The sequence below is a fragment of the Barbus barbus genome, assembly GCF_936440315.1.
Source record: "Barbus barbus genome assembly, chromosome: 30".
Classification (NCBI taxonomy): Eukaryota; Metazoa; Chordata; class Actinopteri; order Cypriniformes; family Cyprinidae; genus Barbus; species Barbus barbus.
The window spans coordinates 3,927,777-3,948,263 of NC_136758.1; the positions used below are offsets into that span (position 1 = coordinate 3,927,777).

Here is a 20,487-nt window from a genome sequence, read left to right on the forward strand (position 1 = left end):
TAACAAAAATAAAATTATATTTCAAATGAATGCTGTTCTTTTGAACTTTCTATTTATCAAAGAATCCAAAACTATTAAACAACAATAATAATAATAATAATAATATTAAATGTTTCTTAACCCTTGTGCATCAATAAAAAAAAAAGTTACACTTAGGTCCATAGTGGACAAAAATGTCCATGTCAAAAAAACGGTCATACAAATTGGAAGCTTGGGAGCACAGACTTAAGTTTGGTCTCATTTTAAAGAAGACCCATGGCAGATTATCACTGAAGTAAAAAAAAAAAGTTATAGAAGTTTAAGTTTATGAAAATGCTTTATGAACAATATTTTATATAAAATATATATTTTATGTTACATGTTGAACTCTAAACCTGCTAGAAAATCAAAGCTATAAATCTAAACAAGTTGTTTTCCAAATTTGAGGTTGATATCTCAAAAATTGAGCTCTCAGTAAGATTTAGTTTGGATGCAGTACCAAATTTTCCCCATTAGATGCCAGCAAAACTCCGCTGGTGCACACAGTGCTTGGATTTATGATTTACAGTAGAGTTTTTCTTTCTCAAATATTACAAGCACACACATACAAACCACACTGACATCTATACCAACTGACATCTATTCCAACACACCTACACAATTATAGCTGATAATTATAGCCAAAATTTCTTCAGTTAGCATTAAGACAAAGGCAAAATTAAGGCAAAATTATAAAAAAAAATAAATAAAAAAAAATAAAATGGACAAAAATGTCCATAAGGGTGCACAAGGGTTAAGCTGCTAATCAGCATATTGGAAAGATTTCTTAAGCATCATTTGAGCAAGTGTCACTGAAGACTGGAGTGATGATGCTGAAAATTCAGCTTTACCATCACAGGAATAAATACCATTTTAAATTATAATACAATAGGAAACAGTTACTGTAAATTGCAATAATATTCCACAATTAAACAAAGTTCACTTTGAAAATGATAAAAAACAACTAAAACGTTCTTAACTCAAATGTTCCATTTAATTTGATTATTTTTGTTTTATTTAATTAAAATGATCACTTCCCCTAAAACCTCGTCATCAGACCATAACTCATAGCTCATATATAGCTATCATTTTTATAGTTCATATAGAAACATAATAATAAACATCTTTTATAAGGTTTTACAGCTGTCTCCCATTTTTGGCAATGTAATATGGTATTAACGATAATAGTATTACTGATAAATAATAAGATTTATAAATATTATTAAAGATAAATAATATTTTTGACATCATGTTGTAAAAATGAGACTGAAAAATAATATATGTACATCAATTAAAACACAGCATTTTTTGTCATTTCTATTTCTCTGTTTGTTATTTCTATTTATCACTAACTTATTTTAGAGAAAAACATTGCTGGGTAGATTCCAGGTTAATGGATTGTGTCCATTGCTCCATCCCACAATTCTCTCTTGCTCTGGGCTTATGTGGAATCTGAGGTGAGAGAAGGAGTGTTTTCTCAGATAAACAGAAGAAAAGCAGCCACACATAAAATCCCAGCAGTTCAGCACATGCTCTTAGAGATGGCAACCCTGTTCCTCTCCTGAAGTTTTATTTTGGCCTGACCTGCTTTGAGTCAGCATGAACAGGATGTGATTACCACTGCATGGGAATGAAAACACTCAAGATGGAGGTTGCCATTTGAAAATGAGTGGTTTCTAATGACTCAACTACATTTCAGATAATCTTTCCAACTCTACTGCAATTTAACAATAAAACAGTATTCGCTAACAATTTGGAAGTTTTATGTAAACATTAGATTTTTGATGACTTATGTTTACGACTTATGTTATACAGAAGTAATTGTCTACAATAAATTATGTGTGTGTCTTATGTATGTGTATATATATTTACATTTAGTAGACGCTTTTATCCAAAGTGACTTTCAAATGAGGACAATGGAAGCATTCAAAATGAACAAAAGAGCAATGATATGCAAGTGCTTTGATAAGTCTCAATTAGCTTAACGCAGTACATGTAGCAAGATTTTTTGTTTATATATATATATATATATATATATATATATATATATATATATATATATATATATATAAAACTTTTCATACACCTTTCAGAATCTGCAAAATGTTAATTATTTTTTCCAAAATAAGAGGGATCATAAAAAATGCATGTTATTGTTTATTTAGTACTGACCTGAATAAGATATTTTACATAAAATATGTTTACATATAGTCCACAAGAGAAAATAATAGTTGAATTTATAAAAATGACCCCGTTCAAAAGTTAAATACACTTGATTCTTAATACGGTGTTGTTACCTGAACGATCCACAGCTGTGTTTTTTGTTTAGTGATAGTTGTTCATGAGTCCCTTGTTTGTCCTGAACAGTTAAACTGCCTGCTGTTCTTCAGAAAAATCCTTCAGGTCCCACAAATTCTTTGGTTTTCCAGCATTTTTGTGTATTTGAATCCTGTCCAACAATGACTGTATGATTTTGAGATTCATCTTTCCACACTGAGGACAACCGAGGGACTCATATGCAGCTATTACAGAAGGTTCAAACGCTCACTGATGCTCCAGAAGGAAAACCCATGCACTAAGAGCCGGGGCGTGAAAACTATTTGAATTTGAAGATCAAGGTAAATTTAACTTAATTTGTCTTCTGGAAAACATGTAAGTATCTTCTGTAGCTTCTGAAGGGCAGTACTAAATGAAAAAATATGACATTTAGGCAAAACAAGAAAAATGTACTCATCTCCATTCTGTTCAAAAGGCTCTTAATAAATAAATGTTTTTCTCAAATACACGTTGGACATAATTATTGGCACCCCTAGAAATTCTTATAAGTAAAATATCTCTGAAGTATATTCCCATTCATATTCACAATGAGCACTCCAATGGTGATTATGAAAATGAAATTATCCATCCATGGCTTCCTGTTTCACAGAAATATAAATAGGAGGGAAAACAAAGCCCAAATTCCCTTAATCATCCATCATAATGAGAAAAAACAAAGAATATATTTCTGATGTGCAGCAAAAGATAACTGAGCTTCACAAATTAGTGAAGTGGCTTTAAGAAAAGAGCTAGAGCAGTGAAAATTCCCATTTCCGCCATCAGGGCAATAATTAAGAATTATTGTTAAATATAAATTGTTAAATATAAAATGTTACGAAATGGCCTAGATATCTGTGTTTAACTAAATTAAAGCGCTGCTCCTCTTAGCCGTGCGCTGAACAGAAACTGAGCGATAGAAAGAGAGAGAGAGAGGTGTGTGCACGCGCTGGGAGAGCAAGACCTTGCACTTGCGCAGAAGTACCAGCGATTCTCAGAAACTTAGGGTTTGGGCGCTTTTTTGAAGGGAAATAGTCGCTAAAGGGGTCTGCAATGTTGCTAAGTTGGCAACACTGTGCATTTCCATTTCTCCAACTATGGGTTGGGCCACGGGTCAAACAGAAAATATGCGCTGCGTTAATCGCGCGTTAAAAAAATGATTGCCGTTAAAATGAATTTGCGTTACCACTTTGACAGCACTAATATATATATATACACATACAGTTCTTTCTAGTCTGATTGAAACAAAACTCCAACAGCCGTTTTACCGTTGGTATCACTCCGCTTGCCGAAGCTGCCATATTTCTCACAGCGAGTGTCATAGCAGATGCCCAAATCTGCTATAATTTTAAAAATAATACTGTTTTGTGTCACGGAGTGTAGTTTTCAGAGCATTTTAGGTGAGACTGTACTTGTTTGGACATAAATAAAGAAAACATCTATATCTGAAAATCTGCTTCGATGTTTGTGGTTGTTCAGCGCTAGGTCTGTCAAAATGATAAACTAATTTTGAATTTTGTACTCCTCTCCCTGAGCCCAAAAGAGGGCGCAAAATATTACTAATGCCACATTTCTTCAAAGCAATAAAATAATACGACTATCTTTGAAAAAAGTGCATAATGTTTAAAAATTTATTACGTTGCTTAACAATTAGAAACAAAACTAAACAGCATCATGTTTATATATTTATAATTTAATGCAAAGGACCGATCCAAAAAGCCAATCACAAAGAGCAGTTTTTTCATTTGAAAACCATGAGATGCAGTGGGACGCAAAGAACCACCATAAAGTCGAGAGACATGTTTTTTAAAAGCTGATTTTACACGGCTTTCTAAACATGTGGCTCTCTTGTGTGAGACGCGAGTGCAATGTGTGACAGATGTCCCTCTAGAAAATGCAATAAATATGCATTCTGTGTGAACGGCTTGGTTTCAGTTTTGACGTAATCAACATCATCTCCGCATTGAAGTTCTCTTTTTCTGCAATATTATGAATGAGCAGCGCCGCATCCAGTGGGTTCAACTGGATAAGCTAACAAAAGCATTAAAATGCAATGACACCTACATCATCATCGCATCTTGTGTGCCACTGATTAGGCTGCCTGACGCACACATACAATTCGAATACAATATTTTTGCATTCGAATGTGGATTTTTAAATTCGATGAATATTCGAAATATTTGTTTTTTTTGGACAACCCTATTCAGCACCCATAACCCGTGGAGAGAGTGCCTCACCGTGGCCAGATATTCTGGAATATACTGCTGGCTCTGGTGTCTCTATAGCGGTTAAACATGAGATATATTTCGTTTTGGGTAAATCTAACTGGCAGTCGTTTGTATCATTAATCTATTATTTGTTCCAGGGCAAATAGTTTCGGTAAAATCTCATGATGTTTATGTAACTTCAATGCCTTTGTACTTTTACATTTACATTTACGCATTTAGCAGACGCTTTTATCCAAAGCGACTTACATTGCATTCAAGTTACAGTTTTTACATTTTATCAGTTCTTGCTTTCCCTGGGAATCGAACCCATGATCTTGGCGTTGCTAGTGCCATGCTCTACCATTTGAGCTATAGGAAAGCCTTTTGACTGAATTGCCTAGCAACTTTTAAGATGGCTACTGTTTTTGTTAAATATTATTATTCAGTAAATAATATTTTATTTTATATAAATAATAGTAGTATTTAGTATTAGGAAATGGTGTGTCTGTGTGTTCGTAATGGTGATTTTAGTTACACTGTTCTGCCATTAGATGGCGACAAGAGACTGTTTTTACGAGTCAGCAGTAAAGACTTTTCGATTAAAAAATACTAAAGCGCAGTTTTGAGCAAGGAAGTTATTTTTTACTTTCAAAAAGCTTGTACGCAGCCAACAAATGCACCGAGCAGCACTGTCATCAGGAATCACTCCTAACAGATCAAAGGATAGTACGAGCCTATTGGACATTCATACTAATTGTGAATATGAGATTGAGATTCACAATCGCTCAGTCAATCTGCTTCTCATAAAACTCCACTATACATAATACACCACTTTTAATAAAATATGGTTTTAATGAAGCAACTCAATGTTCCTTTGTTACTAGTTCTAAAGCAGGGTTTCCCAACATGTTCCTGGAGCCTCACCAACACTGCACAGTTTGCATGTCTCCTATGTCTGACACACCCATTTCAGGTCTTGGAGTTGCTACTAATGAGCTGACGAGTTGAATCAGGTGTGATTGATAAAGGAGACATGCAAAATGTGCAGTGTTGGGGAGGCTCCAGGAACGTGTTTGGGAACGCCTGATCTAAAGTGATGTTCTGGAATTAGTAACGGAGGCTTGGGCTCAGCTGTTAAACTGTCAACTTCAGATTTGAATCTGTGGTGAAAGGGAGCAGTTCTGCACAAAAGAGGACTTTTATAGACACTCCGTTGTTATTTTTTATGTATTTACATACTCATGCCATCGACCTGTTTAAATGCAATATCACACTTGTAGACGTGAGATATGGCTGTATATTGTCACGCTGTTATTACCTATGGCACTGAGGTCTACTCATGTGATATTGCTTATGTATATACTGTATATACACATATATTAATTAGGGGTGTAACGGTTCAGAAAATTCACGGTTCGGTTCAATACGACACAGAGGTGTCACGGTTTGGTACATTTCGATACAGTGGGCGGGGCAATTGGTTATGTCGCAATGTTGGAAATATTTATTTTAAACCATGAAGGCAATCCAATGGATACCACACAAGCACGTGTTTGCACCAGGGTTTGCACGTGCAAATTTTGTGCAAGATTTATGCTGGTGAACGACTTAATCTCAGTCAATTCACTACAAGTAGAAAGTAAAAACGAAATGACAGAGTAATGACGAAGCAGTTGAATCTACTTCAACATATGCTGATAATGGTATAGATAGCTGTTTTCATTTATTTCTTGTTAAACAGGTTGTTTTTGAAAGTCGGTGCTTGAAATAAAAGCTTTTTATTTCATTGATTTTTATTGATGACTGCAGTGTTAATATTTTAATTATAGGACTATAATTCATTGTAGGTAGCCTATAGCCTAATAGACCCGTTTTAAAATACCTTTTTAAAAAACATTTTAATTGAGGAGTAAATAGCCTAATCTTATCCTGGCAGTGCGTCAATTCTGCGGTAATTATTGTGGGGCAAATTAATTGTACTTTTAATTTAATAATAAAAGTAACTTCGTAATAATAATAGGCCTAATACAAATAAGAATGTAACAGGCCTACATTCATTTGAAATGCCAAATCCTCTTAATATTGACAATATCTGATGTTTTTGACAATATCTCTGGCTATCGTCGATACAAGATCATCGTCTTTCGACGCACCCCAGCAAGGGAAGGTTATCGCAGAGAGCACGTTGCCTGTTATGCCATTTGGGCTGTGTTGTTAAGCACAGTGGCACTGATATTTCACACACTTTAAGGTTTTATTTTCCAAATGTAATAGGATTAGTCCAACGAATTGTTCGGTTTGTAATGCGTACAGAACAGAAAGCTTCGTACCGAACGGTTCAATACGAATACGCCTATCGTTACACCCCTCATATATATATATATATATATATATATATATATATATATATATATATATATATATATATATATACGTATATATTTACATACATTATAATATATATAAATTATATAAAATTTTATTATTTAAAATAATCCCAACTAAAAAGATCAAATTTGATCACCTTCAGCGTGACACCCAGGACGTTAATGGCATCTTTGACCTGATGGTGAGTTTCTGTCTGTCTCAGCTCCTCACACACCCACAGCCCCAGACCGCAGATCGCTACACACCTAAAACATGGCAAAACACAGTCAGACCATAAGCAGCACCACGGAGCAGCCATTCATATCATTCACAATGTAAAGCATATCAGCGTGGTGGTAATCAAGCATGACATTCGAATAGGAACAAAATAAAATATAAAAAAAACAAATGGAAGATTACTGTGCACTAGGGGTGTGCGATATGACGATTTTTGATCGTGGATAATAAAAATCTATCCACGATCTGCTTTTGAAGAAATATCGTAGTATCGTGCTACAGCGCACATTCATTCTGGCGCCTCCGTCTCCATATACTGTACAACACGACATACAGCAGTAGAATTACTCATTTGTGATCGCAAAAGTACATTATTTGCATACAAGCCTTGCCGGTTAAATGTTTCATTCGTGCGCTGGTCTGACGTGCTCTTTTTCTGAGCGCATACACCAGAAGCGCTCACGCTAAAACCCTGTCTAACCGCGCCTGATTACTCAACTAAGTTATATTTTGCGCTAATACTGTTAAAACACACAAGGTTTACATACAGACTGAGTTGGTTATCTCTAAAATGAAAGTAAACAGCTGAGAGAAAAATGGATACGTGCCTGTATATTAGATGCGTGCAGGGATAGTTCACCCTAAAATTTAATTTCTGTCATTATTTACTCACTCACGTTGTCCCAAACCTGTATTAATTTCTTTCTTGTGCTGAACACAAAAGAAGATATTTTTGAAGAATGTGGAAAACAGTTGCTCCACATTCTTCAAAACAGCATTTATGTTATAAGAAATATAATAATCACAAAGATTTTTATCTTCGCCCACTTTGGCCTAAATATCTGCCATTCTTTTTTTTCGTTACCTTTAAAGGCTTTGTCTTTATAATAGGGAAATTAGTTTGCCTTTAATGCTTAGATAACTTGCAACATAGGAAAACCAACATGACAAAGAATCGTGATATTTCTAAAAAAAACCTTGATACATTTTTTCCATATCGCTCACCCCTACTGTACACATAAGACATAGTGTCCTGGATTTTTGTCAGTCAGGAGAACAGTGGGTAAGGAATGATCTGGTAGTGCAGTACCTGGCTCCTTCACATGTCTCATTGCGTGCGGTCTTCAAAAGGATGTTCACAAGGTAGTCCTACAGATAGAAAGCATGAAAATGACAGTTAATGCTAATACATTTGGCAACATATTAAGGTTAATAGATGGTTCAAGGTTCAGTTTTGTGGTCATTGTGGTTTGCGTACGTATTTTTATTTTTTTTAGCAACTGTTCACCCAAAAACTAAACCTCTGTCATTTCACACCTACAAAAACCTATATGACTTAGTCCTTATGAGAATATCCTGGCTGTTCTTCAAAATTTATTGAAAGTCAAGTCAAGTAAGTTTGTGAAGCACATTTCACACATCCTTTAAAAGCAGCTGTAAAGAAATTAATGCTGATTTTGGCAACAAAATGGAGGAATATAATTCGTTTTCAGTTTGAATATACTTGGTTAATTTCAAACAGTTAAAAAAAAAGTTCACCAGGTGATGCAATCAGGTAATTTTAGGTTATTCTTTTTTCCCTTAAAAGTCTGTTTATTTGGTGCATGAGTTTTATTGGTTTCAATATTACATGAATGGTGAAAAAAAGATGTGTACTTTCATCTTTAGTCCTCCAGTGTGCAATCCAATCTTATCTTCTGAAGCCATTCAACACCTTTGTTTTGAGGACAGTCACTGCTAACTAAACATCTTGACATGAAGAAAGTAAGTCATATAGGTTTGAAATGACAGGATTAAATCTGTTAACACCAAGCCAATTACCTTTAGCATTTGCCATTTTTAACAGATTCACACCAAAATGTGCAACCTGTGACACCATTAAGACATTAACACATTAACACGCTAACTTTAACAGCTGAATGGAGAGCTAATCTCCACTATAAAAGTGTCATTAGATATGTGTTATAAGAGTGGGATTTTGTAGCGGCGTACCTTCATGTCCTCTTTGCCAACTACAATATCCTCAGATCCAGGAACAGACTGCAAAGAGGGGATCTGCTGATACAGGTTAGGGAAGCACACCAGCGAACCAAGAACTGTCTGAGCCTCGATCCGTGGAGCCTGACATGAGCATGAATGGAGAAAACACCAACATGAAGCTGTGTGCGTCTGTAAGTCGTGTAGATGCAGACTGACAGCAGCAGCAGTACCTCAAAGGAGTCAGTGTTGAGGACACGAGCAGCCGCGGTGATGAAGTCTCCCACCAGCATGGTGAAGCCCGGCAGGCCCAGGAAGAAGAAGCGTGGTGAGCACCACCTAATCATCGTGTTCAACACATCCTGAGCACACCAGAACATGAGGGAGGAGGATGTTTTAGAATATTTTGTTTGACAGTGGTGGATGAAGCACACAAATCAAGTAAAAAAAATGTACTCCAGTAAAAGTAGTCCTTTTCAAATTTCCTTAAGTAAAAGCACAACAGGGCTTGATTTGTAATGTATGTAGGTATTGCAAGCAAAAACTGCTTGTACTGCTTGTTGAACCATGTTTACTTATTTAGCAAATTTATATACTTAATACTACAATAAGAAAGACTAATGGATGAAGACACTGAATATGTACTGATCTGCACATAAGCATTCATCTTATTTTTTTTAATGAAAATGTTGTCATCATTTACTCACCCTCATGCCGTTCTAAACCTGTATGATTTTCTGTCTTATGTTGAACACAAAAGAATATATTTTGAATAAACAGTTGTAGGTCCCCATTGACAAGGGAAAGAAATGCTATGGAAGTCAATGGGAACCATCAACTGTTTGATTACCAGCATTCTTCAAAACATCTTTATGTTCAACATAAAACAAAATGTAATTCACACGTTTGGAATGACATAAGGGTGAGTACATTTTTTAATTGGTTGAGTAAGCATTTTTGAATGAAATATCCCTTTAATATATATGTATGTCAATATGTGTCATGTAATAATCAATACTAAAATTCAGAACTAATAACTTATTTTTCACACCATCGGTCACACGCACACTCAAGGTCAATACAAGCCAGACAGACATGAGTTGTTCGGATCAATTCACGAATTAATCATTCACTGCGTTTTGGTACAGATTCATAATCACAACTAGAACATTGCTATTGTGTTTCAGAGTGGGTATCAATGTCTTCACTTCAAAATAATGAGGAACAAGAAGTCTGCCAAAAAAAAAAAAAGTACAGTAAAACAATTTTGTACTAACAGATTCAAACTTAACCGCATACAACATTTCGAGGCACAATCTCTGGACTTCAAAAGTTACTCTGAAGGTGTGAACCATTACATAACTTGGGAGTGTATGCTTTAACCACTTTATAAACCACCAACCATTTCTGTCTCTCTCACATCAGTTTCTTGAAACCACCGTACCATGTGCACAAACAAACAAATGCATAAACACGGCTGCTCCGTAACTGCCACATTCATCTTCCTTAATTGAATCCTTTGTAAACACTGTCAGACGAAGCAAAATATAGGCAACCTAGCGGCATAAAAAAAGTCCTGCTGAGAGGGAGATGTGAAATTGGTGGAAGCGGTGCATCTGCAGGGACATTTTACCCTCATTCTGCAATAACTGACCTTTGCAATGCTTAGCAACCAGTAGTAATTAAGCGCCACCAAACTGCTGCGTGATTACCCAAAATGAGCATTTTGGAGGAAGCGGCAATTCTGCAAAGCGGGACTATTATGCAGCAGTAAATACAGCAAGCACAATCTGAATCCACAGCATGTGTGTCTGTGACAATTTAACATGGCCAAACGGTTTAAATTGCCAGAGCAGTGCAAGGACATTTATATGTAGAGACACATGGGTGAATGCGCCGCGATTCGTCCTTTCCATCTAAAGACACTAGATGTGCTGCAGCTCTTGGACAAATACCTCAATTTGTGACCTTTACATGACTCCAAACGATGGAGGTAAAAATCAATGTGCTGATGGTCAGTGTGTATTTACTAAATCCAACACCTGTTGGCAGTGCTCTTATTTGTTGACTTTCCTGTTCCTATAGCGGTGCACAAAGAAAGGTTTGATCATTAACTACAGCTTCAGTTTGATCAGGGTTCCTGCACAGATACATTTCACAGCACACTGTTTCAGGCCCTTTTTACTGCAGTAAAATAAATGCTTGTACTAATAATTTCTTTTAAACAATAAAATGTATTATACATCAATAAATATTGATGTATGAATCACTCAAAGGGTTATTTTGCGCTGGTAATTCTATTTGTGAACCAGCAACTTTCTACTGATACAAAATCACCATAAAATTGACAATGCATATTTATTTATTTATTTTATGATGCAGTGTTAATTACACATAGCACATCATTATTTTACAGTATGTGCCCCTTAATCTTGAACCCTTAAGTCAGAGCAATAACTTCAGTTCTTTCCTTCCAATTGTCACGGTGCACACAGCAGGGAGGAACAAGGACACGCAGACGAGGACGTAAACAATAGACTTTACTGAAGACAAGGCAAACTCACAGACATCAAACACCAGGGGTAACGAGTAGACCAGACGAAATTACACTGAACAGACAGGACTATGGATAATGAGACGAACACAGCTGGACAAGAATTAACTAATTACATTTAACAAGGACAGGAAACAAACCAAATATGGGCGTGGAAACACAAGACACACACAACAGAGGTCTGACACCAATAATCTGCCTATCACCCATTTAGTTTGCACTTTCTACAATCCCAATCATCAAAGTAAAGTCCCACCCTTGAGGGATGCCACAATGTGAATTTGACCATATGATTATTGTTTGATTAAAAAAAAATTACGATCATCTGCAAATTTTAAAACTAGTTGAAAATTAATTTAAATTTATTATCTGAATAATTAAAATTTGCTGTGTGACAACAAAAACATATTGAACCTTACAAAAAATTGGCCATTTTATTAATTATCCATAAACTAAAATGTAAATTAAAATACAAATAAACAAATATATTAATGAATTAAAAACAACATATTTACTGCATGTTTTTAAAGGGGTCAGCGGATGCCCATTTTCCACAAGTTGATATGATTCTTTAGGGTCTTAATGAAAAGTCTATTCTATTATACTTTGGTTCAAATTTCTTAATGGTAGTGTACAACAACACCCTTTTTACCCTGTCAAAATCAGCTATTTTCACAGCAACTCATTTTGTTGCATTTCCCTTTAAATGCTAATGAGCTCTGCTCACCTCGCCCCTCTCTTCTGTGGGGTGATGAGCCGATCTAAATCAGATCCGTTTACTTTAGCCGCATTTAGCCGCAAAACTTGCTAACTAAAAAGTAAAAAGTCGTGACGTATTGTCAAGTATGGTGACCCATACTCGAAATTGGTGCTCTGCGTTTAACCCATCCAAGTGCACACACACAGCAGTGAGTAGTGAACAAAATGCACACACACTTTTGTTCACACACACCGTGAACACACACCTGGAGCAGTGGGCAGCCATGCTGCAGCGCCCGGGGAGCAGTTGGAGGTTCGGTGCCTTGCTCAAGGGCACCTCAGTCGTGGTATTGAGGGTGGAGAGAGCGCTGTACATTCACTCCCCCCACCTACAATCCCTGCCGGCCCGAGACTCAAACCCGCAACCTTTCGATTACGAGTCCGACTCTCTAACCATTAGGCCACGACTTCCCCTAACTAGCACATTATTAGGAAAAGCGGTTTGCAAAGATTCATAAAAACCCTTATATTCACTTCATCTTTAGGTGAAGCTGGATCACGAATGATTCGTGCAAACATAGACGCATTTAGGCAGATCGGGGATGGCGCATTCCCATCAAAAACAAATATAACATTAATCCACTGCGTCTTCAGCAGCTCAGATGTCCGGAGTAAATGACGACTGTTATGTAGGGCTGGGCGATATGTCAAAAATATCGACAATCGCCTTAAAAAATATTGTGATATCCGATAATATCGGCTACCTAAGTCCCACCTCCACCAGGACCCGTCCCCTCTAAGAAAGCATCGCTGACATGCACCATAATCAGTTTGGTCTTAATTATTGCCACGTTAAAGTTTGGTATTACTTTTCTTAGTTTGTGCTTAAACTAACAGAAAACATTAGCTTTGCTGTTATATTGGTGTTGCTAATAATTTCCACTCTGTTCTTATCAAATTTGTGTTTGAAATTAATTTTGTTTTGTGAGAAGAACTGTTGAGGAAAAATAACAGAACCCAATCAGAACCCAATTTTAAGTTCATCATGGTGAAGTTGGGCATTCTGGCGGTGATTGTAAGAATGATAAATGCATGTTGATGTCATATGATGTCATTTATTCAAGTAATGTCTTGAATAAATATGCCTGTTTTCTGATGTTTCTCTTTTTGGCATTAGACAAATTTCATGATAGTAGGTTTAATTTCCTTGATTATAATAATTGTAGCGCTGTTTTTAAACTTGTAGTCAAGCTATAAGTTATTTGATATTTATCATGTATGACTAAAGTCATGCAGAGATTAAAAAGAATTCTGCGCAAAAACATTACGTTTTTTTTTTTTTTCTTTGTCTGGTAGCCTTGTTCGGAGGTCTCTTTTGGCCTGTTTTTAACTAAATAAAAATAACTGATTTATTTAGAACAAGGGGTAATTTAAAATTTTAGTTTTGTATTTTAGTTTTTATCATTTTTATTGTATTAATCAAAATACAATGCCCAAAATATAATATTCAGTGTTGGGCTGCCGAATCTCTGAACGCATGCATGTTGAGGGGCGAGCTGAGCAGCCTATAATATCTTCATCCGTTTGCAACAAAACTTTATAGTGCTATATCTCATCTTAATTAAACATAATTATACTGTATACACGGTTTAAAAAATCTGTAAAAATAGGGCTGTGAAGGAATTTGCGTATTTTAATTATAACTGTCATGTGTGTGGTTTTTCATCATTATACAGTCTGTTAAAATAAATATTCAGAAACACATGCAGTGCTACTGTTTGTCTTTTTTTCTGGTTAACTTTGATTAAACTGGAGATCAAAATAGAATAGGCCTTACCCTAAATAACGATAAATTATACTGGAACGCATCTCCAAACTTATCGCATACACAGATGCACGTTGCCATTACAGTAGTCAGCGCCAAACAACAGGCAAATAAAATATAAACTGAGGTAACAAAAGTGATTCAGTCAAAAAGACCTGTATGGTGACTAAGGGGCTGTGTAAAATATTTTTTGCAACTTACTAGGTTTATCATTTGTCATTTTTTCCAGATAATGTCGATAATCGTCTGTTACCTGACTGCTGACATCGACATCGCGATACTTACGAGACATCGTCGATATACCATTATATCGTCATATCGCCCAGCCCTACTGTTATGTTCATCATTACATTCAACAACAAAACACCTCAATCACTATGGAGACATTCTTGTCTACACCTGCTCCAGCGTCGAAACAATGGAAGACAGTTTGCAGTTCACTCAGGGCGGGTCTGAGGTAAAACGGCCGTGTCAATCAACAATCGTGGGAGGGGCCTGGGTCTGTGTGACGTCACACAGCCAAGACTCTGAGAACGGCTTGATCTGAGAAAGGGGATATTTATTTATAGAGATTAAAAAAATACCACTGGGTGGATTTTTATCATTATAGGGTGGTTGTGTACTTACATTTAGGTCTCATATTCTAGATAATTTTTTTTTGGCTGCATTTAACATATTTATATTAATAACTATATTTTACGTTATCACATTTTTATTCAAGTTAAATTTATGACCAAAATTTATTTTAGCCTTTGACGGTGTGTCCTTGTGTGTCCATTCTTTTGACTGATGGTGTAAATACACAAAAACTCAAAGAGAAGCCAAAGTTCTATAATTGGTAGAGAATTCTACAGCTATTCAATTTTCAGTGCACCAGAAAATAATTAAATCTGTGTTTGAATTGCAGCTCATATCCAGCCAAATTCATGCTGTTTTTGCAGTTGGCCCTTAAACTGTACTGTTGTGTTCTTTCAGAAGCGTGTAAGATGTGAACTCTAAGCTCAACTTTAACAGCTCCATCAAGTGAGTGGTAAAACTACAGCAGAAGAGATGCACTCCTGCACTACCGTTCATGTTGTATCTGAGCTCTATCTGGCCTTCAAATCTGTTCCTGTGTGGATTTGAGGGAGACTTCAAGTCAACAGTGACACAAATAGAATCTATTATGGACACACAACAGTGTGTAGATCCACAACAGTGGCCAGAAGCACTTTCACTGTCTTATTTGTCCAATCTCCATTGTTTTTCCATTGCAGCTCAACATTCAGGGAGCTCTTATTTTCTGACCAAATAACAAGAAATAGAAATAAAGAGTGAGGCACTCCATTGGTCACAGTGCAATGCCAGCACACACACACACACACACACACACACACACACACACACACACACACACACACACACACAACACAAACACAAACACACACACACCACTGGAGATCTGAACAGGTTTCATCACACTGCATTATCACCAAAACCACAAACAAACAAAACCTGTTTAGGGATCAAACCTAAAGAAAACAAAATGTTGAATGTATATTAGTGAACATCAGACCAGACTAACTCTCTTTTGATTGTTCAATAATGATTCTTTGTGAATGTTTAGGAGAGAAGCGTTATCATCAATACAGAATTAGGCAGCTTTAGAGAGCCTTTACTGCATCACAAGAAAGGAAGACTGTTGCACCATCTAGTGGTCAAATGCATTAAGTTTTTTTTTTGTAAGAAACATTTTAGATTACATACTTAAGCATAATTTGTGGCATATCGGCAAGAAATCATAAAAAATGTATCTCTTAAAATAAAAGAGAAGAGAATGAAAAACAATACAGCAATGCATTTTCAATTAAAGACTAAGAATAGTCTTTGTTATTCAGATGTACAGTTGTCTAAAATTGTTTTATTGGTGGAAGTACTTTTTCTTGATTAGTATGATTTATTTAATTCCTTTGGAACTTCCACAACTCCTATGTCATTTCCCTTCCTGGTGTCTATATATGGTTTTGATGTTGTGATAGGACAATATTTGGCCAAGATACAACTACACTATATTGCCAAAAGTATTGGCACCCCCTGCTAATGAACATGTTTGACTACTTTAGTAATTTCTATGAGTACAAATCTTAATGTTTAAGCATATAATGATATTCTAGGGAATTGTGTGCTTCTAATTTTATAGCAACAGTTTGGACAGGACTCTTTTCTATTCTAACATGACAGTGCCTCTGTGTATAAGGCATGGTTCAAAAGGACATCATTAATTCAGTCAGTGTGGAAGAACTTGACTGGTCTGCAGAAAGCCAAGTCCTGATCCCAGCTGAACACCTCTGGTGTGACTTTAAATGCAGACCTTGAGACAAAAACTCATCACCAAACACCAATGACTTGTACATAAGGGTACTGTCATTTTAGACACATCCAAAACTGTTGGAACAGAGATGGAAATTTTCAAATTTTTAAATACATGAATTATGATTCCATCTTTGTTGCCACAGTTTTGTTAGTGCCTTTTTCTGTTCTAAAGAAGGGGGTCCCAACACTTTTGTCCTTATAGTCTCTATACAAGTCATTGGTGTTTGGTGATGAGTTTTTGTCTCAAGGTCTGCATTTAAAGTCACACCAGAGGTGTTCAGCTGGGATCAGGACTAGGCTTTCTGCAGACCGGTCAAGTTCTTCCACACTGACTCAATCAATCATGTCTTTTTGAACCGTGCCTTATACACAGAGGCACTGTCATGTTAGAATAGAAAAGGGTCCTGTCCAAACTGTTTCTATAAAATTAGAAGCACACAATTCCCTAGAATATCATTATATGCTTAAACATTAAGATTTGTACTCATAGAAATGACTAAAGTAGTCAAACATGTTCATTAGAAGGGGGCGACCCAATACTTTTGGCAATACTTTTACCCCAGCGACTTAAGACTGGTTTTGTGCTCCAGGGTCACCATGCATATACATATGCTTAAAATTGATAATGTGCCAAACAGAAGTGTAAAAGCAAGAACAGAACACAAGCAGGTTTAATAAAACAGGCATGCAGAATCAACTGTACCTGATCGTCGCTGGTGAAGCCTTTGTGCATGACGTGGTAGAGGTGCACCAGGAAGTCACTGTTGGGCAGCACGTCCTGATGTTTGGTCATCATCTCACAGATCAGCTTATACGCCTGCAGCTTCCCAGCCTTGAACTCTGACGGCAGCATGGTAGCCTGAACACACATCAGAAGTCATTCAGTATTCAATCGGTCTATTTCTATTCAACACAAAAATTCCAGAGTAAATACAGCAAAGCATGCCCGAATGAGCATATTCATGACATCACTGTCCTCTATTTGTATTCCACCCAGCACATTATATCTGTTTGCTTCTCAACAGCTGGAAAAAAATAATTCTGTAAGTGATTCCAACTATAATGTTACTATATTGCTTCATCGTTATAGTTGTGATATGGACTCTCCTGTTTTTACATTCAGAATGATTTCTAAAGCTATATCTGTATTGCTATGGTTACGGTTATCGTCCTGTTCTAATGTACATCTTTTTCTGTGTCAGGCAAAGTAACAAGTATGAAATGAAATGCATGTATACAATGCATAAATGCACGTTGCATTTATTTGATCAAAAAATAAAATAAGAAAAGGAATATTGTGAAACAGCTTTCTATGTGAATATATTTTTAAAATATAATTTATTCCTGTGATTCAATGCTGAATTTCCATCCTAATCATTCTAATATGCTGCCCAAGAAACAATTGCTATAATCAATGTTAAAACAGTTCACATTTTTGTGGATTCTTTGATGTATAGAAAGAAATATAAAATTTTTATTGACCCTAAAAGAAATCCAATTACAATCACAATCTGAGGCACGTTATTACCAGGTGTAGACAGTAATGTTTCTTGGCTGATCATCTGTGAAACTCTAAATGCAGAGAATGGATGGATGGTTCCTGATGGATAGTTAATGCGTGTTACCTTGAAGAGCCAGGAGGCCAGCATGCGCAGAGGAGGGATGAACAAGGGTCTGGCCACGGCTGTGTCTGTATCCATTCTGATCCCAAGATTATCTCTGATCTAAAACAGGAGTTCAGGATCTCTGTCACCAGGATATTTTGCATTTAATTTCTAAGGTAACCGTAAACAGGCTCTGTGGGGAACGAAGGGAACCTACCTTGTCCAGCTTGTGCCAGAGCTCGTAGAGGTAACTGAAGACCTTGGCGTGGATGCGGGCACAGCGGATGCTGTTCACATCACCGAGAATCCCCAAGATCCTCCTCCAGAGAACGAATGCCGAGTCGGCGTGCCATCCGGTCAAACTGCCGCCGGCGATGATGCTGATGTCATCAGCCAGAAACTCACTGCTGTCTGTAAGGAAGAGCAGACACACAGAGTGAGCAACTAACTAAACCTTCAAGGAGCCTTGAAAGATCTTCTGGTTGATGTTGGCTTGGTTAAGAAATAAATGGCACTTAGCCCTATAAAGTCTGTCTGTCTATCATATTTGATTACACACATTTCTAAGGACTCTAATGATCAACACAATCAAAATGTTGCTAAAAAAAACCTGCTGCACACAATCTACTACATTTCTTCCATCGTCTGGTTGATGCCTTTTACTATAATATTTGCTCCCTTTATCTACCTCTTACACGTGTCTTTTTTGTGATCTTTTTATTGTAAAATAAACAAGAATAACTTTTATATTGTTAGTAATAATAATTTCAAGATGAACACATACTGGACTGAAAAACAATCATGTTCAATTGTCAGTCTTAAATATGATCATCAGGCCTTTGTTGAATGTTTATTTGTTCATCATTATATCACATTGCATTATATGTTTTGATCATCAAACTATTTAAATATCATCTTACTAAGACACAGTTTTGGGAGTATAGAGTGGCGATGGATATTTATATCATTTTATGTTAGTATCTGTGATACAGTTATAAAGATCTCATTGATTTACTTTACAAGCTATCAGAATTTCATCTTTCATCTAAAAATCAGCATCAGCACCAAATTGCATTTTTTGCTCAGTTTGTGTCTCTGAATAAAACGGAGGTGTTTTTTTCTTGATGAGCTCCACATTCTCACTATTATACTATATGAGCCATAAAAACTCATTTGGTGGAACACTAGAGTACGTTTTCATATATGGTTTCCTTTCTTTGTTTAAAAGTTCTGTCTAATAATTAATAATAAACTGAGACAGCAAACTAATGAAGATGGAGAATTCTGTCCCAATTCTGACACAGCAAACGAACAGAAAACATTATCAGCCGATGCCAATAATTAAAAAATGCTTTGTTCCCGTCCATGAATAGCATTTCAAATGAGTTATTTATGAGGTTTCATTTTGGTCAAGACATTGTCTTAGAACAGGGGTGGGGAACGTTGATCCTGGAGGGCCACTCTCCTGCAGAGTTTAGCTCCAACCCTGAAAAAAAAAAAAAAACCTAGCATCCTGCATCCTGAAGACCTTGATTAGCTGCTTCCGGTGTGTTTGATTAGGGCTGGAGCTAAACTCTGCAGGGACACCGGCCCTCCAGGATCAACGTTTACCACCCCTGTCTTAGAAGAAAGCTGCCTGTGTGAAGGTCTGGAAATATGTTGCCTTGGATGGATGGAGGTAGAGTGAAGCACACAAGATGAGTTTGGTCTGAGGGAGGTTGAGAGGATGAGTGCAATACCCAGATGGTGAGGCACATTCATGGCATCCTCCAGGAGCTGAGGGCCCTCACAGCAGCCATGAGGCACAAGGAGAGCCGGAGACACTGGGGGACAGTGAGGAGGGGCGGCACAATCAGACCCTACACAACAACACAGTGATGGATGGAAAGGCGGTGGAATCACATCTTACACAAACAGGGAAATCAAACACACACGAAGGCACAACAGATGATCCTGATATATAATCATCAAATAATCAGTAGCAGATGCTAGGATGATTTAATGCAGTGCTTCTCCACCTTATTCTAAGGCCCGACACTTCTCTGAAAATAAACTTCAGGATTCTAGGCATTCTGAATGTACTTCATGGCTTCCCCTCTTTTTAACCATTGAATTTACATGACTTTTACAGTCGTTCGTGGTTTATTAAATAAAAAGGAGTAGTCACACTAAACTTCAATCATGCAATATTTCTTTGGACGCTGCAATGGTCGTGATATCATGTCACACTCTGCAGTCCCTTTTTTTTATCAAATTCAACATATTAAAAAAATAATGAAATGTAAGATTGTATTTTTTTATTACAGAATTTTTATTTTTTGGGGGGAGGGTTGA

The 20,487-nt window shown here is 36.5% G+C and overlaps 1 protein-coding gene across 9 annotated transcripts in view; it reads right to left on the bottom strand.

Annotated features, from left to right (window-relative positions):
* The window catches only part of LOC306850172 (ral GTPase-activating protein subunit alpha-2-like), a 168,214-nt gene that overhangs the window by 61,988 nt on the left and 85,739 nt on the right, over positions 1-20,487 (bottom strand). For all 9 annotated transcript variants that reach the window (XM_079385652.1, XM_079385650.1, XM_079385651.1 and 6 more), the window contains exons 21-28: positions 19,893-20,012; positions 18,371-18,564; positions 18,175-18,273; positions 17,253-17,408; positions 9,353-9,481; positions 9,135-9,263; positions 8,233-8,291; positions 7,063-7,171 (exon numbers count right to left, since the gene is read on the bottom strand). In XM_079385652.1, the coding sequence (XP_079241778.1) occupies positions 7,063-7,171; positions 8,233-8,291; positions 9,135-9,263; positions 9,353-9,481; positions 17,253-17,408; positions 18,175-18,273; positions 18,371-18,564; positions 19,893-20,012 (995 nt within the window). The remainder of the gene's footprint in view (positions 1-7,062; positions 7,172-8,232; positions 8,292-9,134; positions 9,264-9,352; positions 9,482-17,252; positions 17,409-18,174; positions 18,274-18,370; positions 18,565-19,892; positions 20,013-20,487) is intronic.